Here is a 12,478-nt window from a genome sequence, read left to right on the forward strand (position 1 = left end):
GAAGCTAAATAAAACAAGCAAACAAAAAAGGCCCTCCTGAGAGGAACGGCTTCAAGTCGTGACCTATTGAGTTTGGGGGGTTTTCCTTTCTGATTCTTTTATTGGGAGAAGATTGTGTGGTTCAGGAATCACCAAGTTTATTTTATAAGGGCTAAATAGTAAACATTTCAGCTTTGTGGGCCATAACACAGTCTCTGCACAGCTATATAGTTTAACTCTGTCGTCGTAGCATGAAAGCAGCTACAGAGGATGTGTACATGAGGGGGTGTGGGTGTATTCTGATAAAACTCCACTTGGTGGGGCCTGCTCCAGCCCAAGGCTAAGCCTCGAGATACGTCACCTGTCATGGCGTGAGGGACACTGGTGACCAGGACCCTCTGGTTCTGCATCCGGACCCCTGTTTCCGGGTTCTGCATGTCCTTCACGAGTGTTTCAATCTGTAAGACAGAGCGGGAGAAGCTGGCTGACTGGAACCATTTCAGAAGCTGGCTGAGGCCCTTCCCACAGCACTGAGAGGGATCCAAAGATGGTGGGACAGGGGCTTGTGACCTGCTGAGGAGCCAGAGGGGCCTTGAATAACCACAATGCATGCAGGACTGTGTGTGTGCCCCGCAGACACTGACCCCTTCCCCATGCGGGATGGCTCCAAGAGGGTCCTTCTCCCTGGGAGACTTGGGGAGGGCTTTTAAGAGATGATGGGGAATAACAGAAAGGATTGTGCTGGACAGGAAGTGAGAGAACAATGCAAGAAAAGGCATGAGAGGGGCAGAAAACAGTGGGAGCTGATGCTGACCAGCAGGTGGATGCCAGATCCAGTGGGACTTGAAAGCCATTCCTGGAGTATGGCTTTTCCAGGGGCTGTTCTGGGACAGAGGTTTAGGGGTGTGAAGAAGTTTGGTGAGATAGGGAAAAAAGTGGGTGATCCATTCAAAGTTATTGCAACACCCCAGGAAGAAAGGACAGGGCCCCTCCCTCCGTGTATTCTCAAAAGAACAGCTGGATGAGGCTTTCCGTGATTTTCTAATATAGTAATAACCTCCGTAGCTGACTGCCTCCTTACACTGACCACCTCCTTACGTTGACCTAATTCTCACAGACCAGACATGCATTACATGTACGTATCAGTACAGTAGGCCTAGTTCCTTATGTTGACCACCTCCATATGTTGACCTGTTTGTTACAGCCCCTTGGGTGGTCAACGCACACAGGCTCTACTGTGTATCACTCCACTGCTTGGCAACTTCGTTACAAGGCCCCTTGCATTCAGAGTAAACAACAAAGTGCCCCCACTGGTCTACCTGGTTGGAACCTGCCTCCTGGATGCTTCTCCTACCACTCCCCACGGGCTCCCTCCAATCCAGCTGTGTTGGCTGCCTTGCTGCCCCTGACCATGACAAGCACACTCCCAGCCTACTTCAGGGTCCATGCTCTGGCTGTCCCTTCTGACTGAAAGCGTCCTTCCAAAAGATCTATGTGGCTCTCCTCCTTATAGCCTTGACAGGGCCCCCTGACCATCCTGCTTAATGCTCCAACCTGAAGTCCACTGTTGGCCCTCCTGACCCCCTGCTCACTTTTTCTAGAACACTCGCCTTCTAACATACAAAACAGTTTGCCAATTTAGAAAAGTGTTTATCATGTATCTACCCTTGCTCCTAGAAAATAAGCTCTTTAAGGGTAGGTCTGTGGTTCCTTGTCATATTCCCAAGGCCTAGGAAAGAGCCTGAAATGTGGGTAGAAATCAATAAACAGCCATTGTGTGAGTTAATAAATAAGTGAGGGCAGGGGCCGAGCCCTGGAAGGGCAAAAATTAACTGAATTTGCAAGTGACCAGGTAGGTCAGTGAGGGTGGTGACAGAAATGACTGCCCCACAGTGAGAAGAGACAAGGTCAGAAATATGAATTAGAAAGTGCTGAATATCAAAGAGAGAGTTAAAGCCCAACAGGATGGATAAACCGTTCAGGGAAGACTGAGCTGCAGGGGGACAGCCGCCAGCACAGCTCCGATTTGTTTTCCTTTGTACTGTTAAAAAACGATGTTCTACTTGAAAAAAAAATTAAATGGAAATAAAATCAGTTGAAGGATATTATAAAACCAACTGGATGTTTGACACTATTAAAAAGAAAATCCAGGGGTTTCTCTCATCATTCAGTATTTGCCACTGACATTGATAAAGCCTCAGGTCCAGAGGTTTCAAACTTCATGTTCCCCAGAAAAGCCCCTGTTAACAGGGAAACCATCCACCCCTTCTGCCCCAGATGAGCTTGTCAATAATCAGTCAGTCATTCAACAACCAGGTACGGCCATGGTCAACTCTGGAAAGCCAAGGAGCTCACTGCCTGGTGTAAGGACAATGTGTCACATCACAGAGTCATGTGTACACAATGGAGGCTAGAGCCTGCCAGGAGGGCAAGACTCCTGAAGGGAATCTTACAATGATGAGTAGGAACCAGACAGTGGACTGGGAAGAGGAGGGTGGATTAGGCTGCTCCAGGATTCACCAATTTTCCTGATCGCCTCCATGTAACTACCTTGTTTACACCTTCCTTATTCTCCTGTCATTTAATAAAATAGCACTCAACAATGCTATATGGACCCCCCTGAAATTTACAGTCCTTTCACAATTTGGAGGTGCTTGCAGTCCAGAGAAAAGAAGTCCTCACAGCCTCCATGGGATCTCTTTTCTCTACTAACCGTAGGATCTTGGGCATCTCACAATCCATCTGAATCTCCTTTTGCTACCATAAAATGGGGACCATGATACTATGTGCCCCACCAACTAATATGGTGCTGTGATCTCTTAGAATCTAATTAAATGATTGTGTAAAAATGTTCTACCAGGAGAGAGATATGTTATGTATGCACAAAAATATGTACTTTATAAGGAGAGAACATTGTTAGTTGTTACGGTTAGAATCATGATAGTAATGATTACCACTTATACAATTAATGCATTTTTGAAATATTGCATGCAGAGTTGTGTTGAGTGCCTAGTAGTAGAAACCCACCTCAACAAATCAAACAAATACAGGTCTTTAGTGAGCATGTATTAAGTGAGGGTTTAATAGAGTAAAAGACACTCCCAGACCTTGGAGAGTGGGGAGAAAATTATGTGCAAATAAAAAGTTAACTAACACACAAGCTAGAAATCTGAGTGCAGAAAAAGCTCAGACCCAATCCCTGCTCCAATTTAGAAGCTAAAGACCTTAGGTTAACTGCTAAATTTCACTAAGACTTGTTGCTCTGTAGAGATTACAACAGTATCTACACCATCACAGAGATGTTGTGAGGACTAAAGGAGATGAAGGATAGAAAGCGCTTAGCACCGTGCTGTGTACCAAGTATTTAGGAACCAGCAATTGCAGACTGGCAGAGATGATCCCCAGAAGGTGCAAAGAGGGAGTGCAGAATTTCCTAGATGGTGAGAACCACGCTACACTCTACCAGGGTGTGGGAAGGACCGGGGCTTCTCCGTGCAGGAAAGGGAAGAGATTGAAACTGGAACCTTGTTCACTGTTGGTAGAAATGCAAGATGGTGCAGCCGCTATGGAAACCAGGATGGAGGGTCACCAAAAAATTTAAACTAGAACTGTCATAGAATCCTCCAATACCACTTCTGGGTATATATCCCAAAGAATTGAAGTGAGGATCTGGGAGAGCATCTGTGCACTCCTATGTTTCACCGTAGCACTGTTCATCTTAGCCAAGATGTGGAAAGCCTCTGTGTCCATAGACAGATGAACAGATAAAGAAAATATCACATATGTGTACAATGGAATATTACTTGGTCCTTGAAAAGAAGGAAATTCTGCAACAACGTGGATAAACCTAGAGGACTGCAAGATAAGTGAAATAAGCCAGCCGCAGGGCTGTCATCAGAATTTCACACACATGAACCATCTAAAATAGGCAAGTTCATAGAATCAAAGATGGTTGCCATGGTATGGGAAGGGGGAAGGGGAAAATGGGCGTTGCCAGTCATTGGGCATAAAGTTTCAGGTAAGCAGCCTGAGTATGTCCTAGAGATCTGTTGTACAACACTGTTCCTCAAGTTAGCAGTATTGATTGTGCACTTAAACTTTCGTTCAAAGGGTAGAGCTCATGTTAAATGCTTTTACCACCATAAATTACATGTGAGGTTTTTTTGGTTTTAAGAAAAAAGAGAGAGATTGACACAGCTACATCAGAGGTGAAGGATCATTCAAGGCAGCCCTGAATGGAAATGGTCTACCCACCACCTCCCACCTAAGCAGCCTTCTCCTGAAGCTAGGAGCCCACCTTGGAGTGTGGGACGATGTTCTAACTCAACACGGAGGGATGGGATTTTCTATTTCAGTCGTTGCTCCCAAACCAGTATTTGCAGCTGAACCACAATCTTGAGAAACAGGCTGAGTCAGGTGCACAGCATAGGCCACTTCAAGGACAATGCCAGTAACTCAGCCAGCGTGCAAGACCCAGGCAGACCCAGTACTCCCTGTGCAAGGCTGACTGTGAGCATCCTCTGCACAGATGCTTTCTCGGCTCACAGAGTTGTTTTGAACCAGAAACTACTCATGGAGGCTCCATTCGGATCCAAAGTCCTTGCCCTGCTGCAGGGTCAGGACCTGGCAGCATCTCAGGTCACTAGGTCAGGCATGGGGCCAGCAGCAGAGAGGGGAGCAAAGAGACAACCCCAGGGGAGTGTTGGGGCAACACTTGTGCGCTGTCGGTAGAAATGCAAGATGGTGTGGCCGCTATGGAAACCGGTGCTGGGAGGTGGCTCCACTGCTCCTGGGGATGGCCAGGGGACCTAGGAGCTGTGCATTGGCTTTTTCCAGAATATTCAACTAACCATGGGCCTCCAATCTATATGGTACCCCAAGAAGTCCCTGATTTCCTAATTTGAGGGCCCAAAACACCTCTTTCCCACATTAGCTGCCAGATGAAAGGCTGCATTCATTCCAAAAATATGTATTTTCTTTGAGACAGAGTCTCACTCTGTCACCCTAGCTAGAGTGCCGTGGCATGATCATAGGTCACTGCAATCTCAAACTTCTGGGCTCAAGCAATCCTCCTGCCTCAGCCTCCCAAGTAGCTGGGACTACAGGTGCCTGCCCCAACACCTGGCTAATGTTTGTATTTTTGTAGACACGGGGGTCTCTCTAGCTCGGTCTTGAGTTTCTGGCTTCAAGCAATCCTTCTGCCTCAGCCTCCCAAAGGGTTAGGATTACAGACAAGGGCCACCACACCCGGCCTGATTCAAAAATTTTTTATTAAATGAAAGAACAGTATTTCATGCAAACAGGGGGCCCCATAAGGGGGAGAAGAAATCTAATCTTACTTTTTTAAAAGTTAGAAACCTGAGTTTCTCCGATAGAAAGTTAGCAGATTTGATTCCTTGTCTTTGCATTAAAAAAAGAATCTAGCTATAAAGAGTTTGAAAATAACCTTCAGAGGAGGAATAATGAGAGTTATTTTAAAAACACAATGAGGGGAGTCAGATTTCTTTCCAGCAGGTGTGTCACCCTTCACAAAAAGGAAGAGCTGGGTGGGAGGATGGAACATCACGTGGACCTCGGGAACTTTCTGTTTTTTAGAGACAGGGTCTTGCCCTGTCACTCAGGCTGGAGTGCAGTGGTATTATCACAGCTCATGGCAGCCTTGAACAACAGGGCTCGAGCGATCCTCCTGCCTCAGCCTCCCATGTTGCTGAAACTGCAGGTGTACCCAATACCCGTGGCCCTGGGAACATTTTGAGGAAGTTCAGCCCCCTGGGATTCTGATCAGTTCTCTGTAGGCCTTTCTCCTTCTAAATTCTTCTGAGGCATCCCCTCCATCACCTGTTGGGGACACCATAGACCCTAGCTCCATGGGCTAAACTGTGCCCATCCCTCCAAATTTACATGTCAAAGTCCTAACTCCCACACCTCAGAATGTGGCTGTATGGGGAGACAAAGTCTTTAAAGAGGTAAGTAAGGTAAAAATGAGGTCACTGGGTGGACTGCAGTCCCATCTGACTGGTGTCTTTATGAGAGGAGATTAGGACCTGGATGGGTACAGAGAGAAGGTGACAGAAGGACAGGGAGAGAACACAGCCACTACACGCAGAGGAGAGACGCCTCAGCAGAAACCACCGCGCCACACCGTGGGGTCAGACTTGTAGCCCCCAGAATTGTGACAAAAGAAATTTCTGTTGCTTAAGCCACTCAGCTGTGGCACTTTGCAGTCTGCGTTCCATCCTCAGTGGGAAGCACTCCCTGCCCTTGACAGAGGAGAGAATTGCAATGGTTTCCCAAGTGCACCGGAGAGCAGGAAGTCCTTGCCTTTTCTGCTCCAAACTGCTGCAGGCTCTCACACCCTCCTTGTGTCCCACGGGTGTCCCACTGGAGAGGAGGGCAGAACCCCAGCCATTCTCAGCCTGACACCAATTCCCCCATTCCCCAACCAGACTCAGCTTCCCAGCTCCTCCCAAAAAGCATCAGCCCCATCTCGTTCCCAAATCGAACATTCATGGTGCACAGCTTGGCTCCTGCTCACCCAGCTCACCCTGCGTGGGGAGAAGAGGGTCAGGATGTCAGCCACACCCTCCTCTCTCAGATGCCACCGCTCAGAGGTGGGACTGCATACCTGCCTGGAGCCCCACATCACAGAGGGATCAGAAATGATGACTTTGATGGCTTCAGCACCCCACCTGCACACCCACACCCTCCTCGCACTGAAGAGCTGTCACTCACTGCAGGGGCTGGAATTTTCCTTTAAGCTGGAGAAGGCTGGGAAGGGGGCAATAATAATCAGGGCTTTTTATACAAAGATGGGGAAAGTGACCCAGAATGACAGGGCTGCTTTTCTAACAGGGGAGAGTGTGCTACTGCGAATCAGCCTGGCCACATGGAGTCTGGCCACCTCTGCCATTCACCCCGCTGGCCCCCAGACACTCAAGAGCACTAGGCCTTAACCAGGGCTCGGTGTTTGTTCTCCCAAACCTGTTCTTCCTACCCTGGGCAAAAGCCCAGGAAGCAATACAGGTGACCCCTGCTGAAACGTGGCCAACTTCTGTTGATTCCACTTTTCTTTGCAACACATCTCTTGTCTGCCCAGCGGAACATCTTCTAACCTCCCTCCTGGGCTAGCGGTTCTATCTTTCGACCTCCACCTGTCTCCAGCCTCTGGGGTACCCTCTAGCCCAGGAGTCTCAACTGCTGCCCCATTGACACTGGAGCTGAATCGTTATTTGCAGGGGTGGGGAGGTTCTCCTGTTTAGCCACATCCCTGGCCTCTACCCTAAATTCCAAAAGGACCCCACCCCCGCTGTGATGACCCAGAATGTACCCAGACATTGCTAAATGTCCCCATGCTTTCATCCTGGCTGCACATTCCAACTACTTGAGAAGCTTTTATAAAAAGACCAATGCTTGGGCTCCACCTCCAGATCAAGTGTTAATAAGTCAGAGCCTCCAAAAACAGTGATTTGATATCAATATTTTTAAAAGCACAACCAGAGTGAAGTACTCATCCCCTCTCACTGGAATCAGCTTTCTAGCATCTAAGCCAAAGCATCTTATACATCACTGATTTTAAAACCTCAAACAGCTTCTCATTAAACTCAGAAAGCATCAAACTCCTTATCGTGACACGTGAAGCCCTCCAGCTCTGGGCCTACCTGCCTGCCTCCCTGCCCATCAATTCCAAACCCACCTCCTGCCCACTCAGGGCCAGCAACCCCAAGCCCTAAGGAATCTCCAAACCACCATGCTATTTCACTCTCCAGTATTGTGTTTGCCAGAAATGTCACTTATCCCATCTTCCTGGCCAAAAACTACCGACCTTGTATTACCTGCCTCAGTTGCAAGCCTCCTCGTGAAATGTGTCCTGATTCCCAGGCTCCTGCTCCCCAGGTACAACCGACCACTCCCCACTTAGAACTCTATGCATCCTCTAACAATGCCTGCCAAATCTACATAACTGCTTTTTTCTCCTAATTTATACGTTTGTCTTTCTCTACTAGACTCTTAGCTCCTTAGCGTCCCCGGCTCCTGGCATCATGCCTAGCACACAAGTGCTCGATTATGTACGTACCAAAGGCAAGAACGATGCAAACAAGAGATACCACACTCTGCCCGGGTATCCTCACTATTTCTGTTTCTCCACTTCCTTTCCAAGTAAAAAGACATGCCAGAAGCCACAGGGGAAAACAAAGCTGTCTAGCAGAAGGCTTCTCCAGGTGGCACCAAGAAAAGTCAGTCCCACTGTGAATCTGAAGGGCAGTGGTGGCTGGGACGGGCAGGGAAGGGATTGCAGAGGGGGATGGGCCAGCATCAGAACAAGAGCCCATGGGTGCCAGAGCCACGGGAGGCCACCCACCTGTGCTTGCCTGTCCATTGCATGTCATCAGCTGATCCCCTAGCAAAGCCATGGACAGGCCAGCCCTCCACTTCCTCTGGCCACAACTGAACAAGCCCAGGTGTCAGAGGTGGGAGGCAGCTTGGCTGGTGGGCACGCTCACTCAGGCTGCAGCACGCCTGAGATGGCCACAGGTGCGAAAGCAGTTGCAGGAGAGGGAATTACAGGAAGAGGACCAGCCCTTCTAACCAGCACCACTCTCCCCTGCCTGTGAGAAACTGCTGTTTCCTAAGTGTCTGGAGTTGCAGGGGACACAGGAGGACCCTGGGTGGATGCCCTTAGCTCAGGGAAGGGAAGACATCCCATCCGGGCCTCTCGCTCACACCGAATTTGCAAATCTGTCATATCACGTGCCTGTTCCAAATTCTGCCTTGGCCCTCCCTACTAAAGCCACCTTCAAAAGGTTCCAAAGGTGCATGAGGATCCCCTCCATGTCAGCCTCCCTTTCCCGCCTCCCACTCCCTTGTAGTCCAAACTTCATCCATTGCAGAACAACACCTCCTCAAACCCACCAGGTTTCCCAGACCTCTGTGCCTCAGCACATGCTATTCCCTCTGCCTGGAACACCTTTCCTTTCCTCTCTGCCTGAACAAATTCTTCAGCTCTGTGCCCTCAAGCCCATTTAACCAGGCCTTCCCACAGCCCCTGTGCTCTGCCCTACCTCATGGGAAAGTCCAGAGTGCTGTGTTACATTTGACAACAGAATAAGGCCACTCTTGTACTTTTTTTCTGGTTTCACCACTTAGTGGCTGTGTGACTGGCAAGTTGCTTAACCTCTCTGAGTCTCATTTCATCCTCTGTAAATGGCTTATGGAAAAGACGAGATAAGGTACTGAATCAGCACTCAGGATGCGGGCACCCACGTCCACATTCCTCTGGTCTGGGCCCTTCTCCAGAAGGCGGGACACCTAGTGCAGCTGGTTCCTCAATAAGGATCTTTGGCACCAGCTTTTGAATCCTCTTCTGCCGACTGTTATTCTATCCCCAACACTAAAGAACTCTGTGACATGACCAGGGACCTTGGAATACACAGCCAGGACACTGTGGCATAAGACAAAGGGACAGAGTGATGCTGGAGGTGGGGGCAGAATCAGCAGGACGCAGAGGACATCACTCAGCTCGGGAGGGGGAAGAACCAGACATCACTAAGGAAGGAAGGACAGAAAAGACTTCCCCAGCAGAGGGGACCCGAGGCCTGGAAGGGCATAGTTCCTAGAAAGGTGAGGAGGCCTTCGAGGCAGGAACCCCTGAGTCCTGTGGCTACTTTGCTTTGTTTCCTGGAGGGCAGGTGCAGAAAGTGGGTAGAAAGGTAAAGCCTGAGATATGGGTCACAGCAGGATCCTGAGGGGCCAACCTGAGAAGGTTGGACTTCGTCTTGTGAACATGGGAAGCCAGTGGAGGGTTTCAGGTTGAGGAGGTCACAGTTGGTTTGAGAAAGAAAGCCTGTGTATCATGGATGTCACGGATGGGGGAAGATGGAGGGGAGACTGGGGCAGAGGAGAGGTGCTGGGAGGGGAGGCTGAGGTAGAGGAGGGGGCTGGGGTAGAAGCAGGGGCTGAGATGAAGGAAAGGGACTAGAGTGGAGGAGGGGAGGTTGAGGCGGGGGGGCAAAGCTGAAGACCAAGACACCAGTTAGAAGGTCAAGGTAAAGACAGGAGAATCTGCTAGGCAACAGTCATGATAGCAAGGAGTATTAGAGAGTCAATCAACAAACTGTGTATCTGCAGACAATTACACTCTCCGGCTCCAAGTCAGTCCTGAGAGAAGAAGGCAATCCTGGGATAGATCCCAGAAAAGGATATAAGACTTTTCAGAGAACAGACTCAGGTGATTTCTCCTGCTTTTAGGAACTGGTGTCTGCAATATAGGTTCTGAGTGCTTTCCGAGTTAGACAACATTCGGCCTCTCTGTTTTACACACAATTCTAACACCTCTACTCCCTGGAATAAAAGCCCAAGCTTCCTAAAGTAGGGGGACAGAGTGTGACCAACTGTCCCAGTGTGCCCAGGACTGTTCTGATTTTAGCATTGAAAGTTCTGGGCAAATTGGGACAGTTGGTCACCAACAATACCATCTAAACGAGCTCCATGGGCTCAAGGAAGGGCCCAGCTTGTTGCAAACACTCAGGTAATTCTCTGAAACAAGATAAGCCTAAGAAGATCGACACTGCACTGTGGAAAGTGCCTGTGGGTGGGAGGAACGGCAAACAAGTAATCTGGGACTTAATCCTCCATAGATCTCTTCTGACACCAGTTATCTCAGAAGCTCAGAACAAAATGAACCACTCTGTCCCCAGACACATAGGCCCACAACTGCCTTCCAGCTCCCACATGTCCATCCAGGATAGACACTTCATGCCTCCCACTTGGTTTGAGAAAGCATTTGCAACAGAAGAGAAAAGGTTCCCATTTCTGCAGCCAGCACAGGAAAAGGGAGAAATACAGACTTACACATATACACCCTTTGCCCTCCAAAAAGAACACTTTCTTATGGTAAAGTGTACACAGACATACATTTTAAAATAATGCAGTCTTAAATCAGAAAAAAATGGTTTAAAAAATGTTGATGGAACATCTGGGTGTCTTATAACGATATCAGCAGGCTGCCTCAAATCTGACAAAGCCTGGGCTGAACTGTCTTCAGGCACCCTCCTCTCCAAGTAACAGGTTGTTTTCACTCCATACCGTCAGCGCTGGCCTTGCAGTCTCCACTATAACGGAGACATGAAAACCTAATTAGTATAGTCTTCAATAGCGACACACACAGCAAATTAGTCAATTAATAAGATCAAGTCGCACAGACCAAAGCGACACCGTCCCCTCCCCTCTAACTCTCATCCACACTACCCAGAGTTGCGTCCCCACCCACCGTCAGGGCCCAGGTGGGCACCGGGGTTACCTTCTGCAGAAATGCCATCCTCGGCCTGTACTGCTGGCCTTGGTGTCGGATTGTCATCCTGGACCCCGGATGAATTCACGATCAGAGCACTGATGGGAGGGGAGAGCAAGTGCCCCCAAGTCAAAGGCCAGCGCGCCTCGCCGGGCCCGGGCGTCGGCAGCCAGGCGGCGGGGCGGGCAGGGCCGGGCGCAGGCTGCCGCCTGTGGCCACTCGACGCTCGCTGGGCGCCCGCCGGCTCCGGGAGCCGCTGGAACACGCGCCAGCCAATAGGCGAGCGGCGCCGCGGGCTCATTAGCATGCGCTGCGCGTGCGCCCACCCGCCACGAGGGGGCGGTGTCCCGCTCCGCCCGCGCCCCGCGGAGGCTTAGGTGCCAGAGCAGGTCAGGGCCAGCCGGAGGGAGAACCTGTCGCAAGGAGACGGCTTTATAGCCTCGGGCGGATTTGTGTACAGACTTGAGGCCAAGAGCCCTCCCTGATGAAGCGCTGCGGAAAACACGCGCTTTCCCATGCCAGCTCTGCCACTAGTTAAGCCGGTAGCCTTGGGCACGTCCTTTAAAATCTCTAAAAATCAATTTTATCATCTGACAAATAAAAAATTTAAAAATGGGATCGTAATATCCTACAGAAGTAGTCCCAGCTACTTGGGAGGCTGAGGCAGGAGGACTGCTTGAGCTCAGAAGTTTGAGGTTGCTGTGAGCTATGATGCTACAGCACTCTACCCAGGGCGACAAAGTGACACTCTGTCTAAACTAACTAACTAAATAAATAAATAAATATCCAGGCATTGCAGATGCCTGTAGTTCCAACTACTGGACAGACTGAGGCAGGAGGATCACTTGAACCCAGGAGTTTGAGGTTGCTGTGAGCTAGGCTGAGGCCATGGCACTGTAACCCTGGCTACAGAGCTAGACTCAAAAGATAAATAAATACATAAATAAAAGAAGAAAGACAGAAAGTGAAGAAAGAAAAGAGGAAGGGGCTAGTCCCTACTAAACTAGCTAGCTGGCCTTGGGCATGTTATAATTTACTTCTCTGGTTCTTAGAGTTTTGGTTTATTTGTTTTTAATAGACTTTATTTTTAAGAGCAGTTTTAGGTTCACTGCAAAATTAAGCAGAAGGTGTAGAGATGTCCCACAAATCCACTCTCGTCACCCATGAGTAGGTCCCCACCAGAGTGGGACATCCGTTACAACTGATGAACCT

At 49.3% G+C, this 12,478-nt stretch overlaps 1 protein-coding gene across 2 annotated transcripts in view; it reads right to left on the minus strand.

Moving 5' to 3' along the window:
- Nucleotides 1-11,504, minus strand: part of RGS9 (regulator of G protein signaling 9) — a 72,762-nt gene extending 61,258 nt beyond the window's left edge. For both annotated transcript variants that reach the window (XM_053569165.1, XM_053569164.1), the window contains exons 1-2: nucleotides 11,276-11,504; nucleotides 341-437 (exon numbers count right to left, since the gene is read on the minus strand). In XM_053569165.1, the coding sequence (XP_053425140.1) occupies nucleotides 341-437; nucleotides 11,276-11,332 (154 nt within the window). In that variant the 5' untranslated portion in view covers nucleotides 11,333-11,504. The remainder of the gene's footprint in view (nucleotides 1-340; nucleotides 438-11,275) is intronic.
- Nucleotides 11,505-12,478: the final 974 nt, after the last annotated feature.

This window comes from Nycticebus coucang, chromosome 18 (assembly GCF_027406575.1).
Source record: "Nycticebus coucang isolate mNycCou1 chromosome 18, mNycCou1.pri, whole genome shotgun sequence".
Classification (NCBI taxonomy): Eukaryota; Metazoa; Chordata; class Mammalia; order Primates; family Lorisidae; genus Nycticebus; species Nycticebus coucang.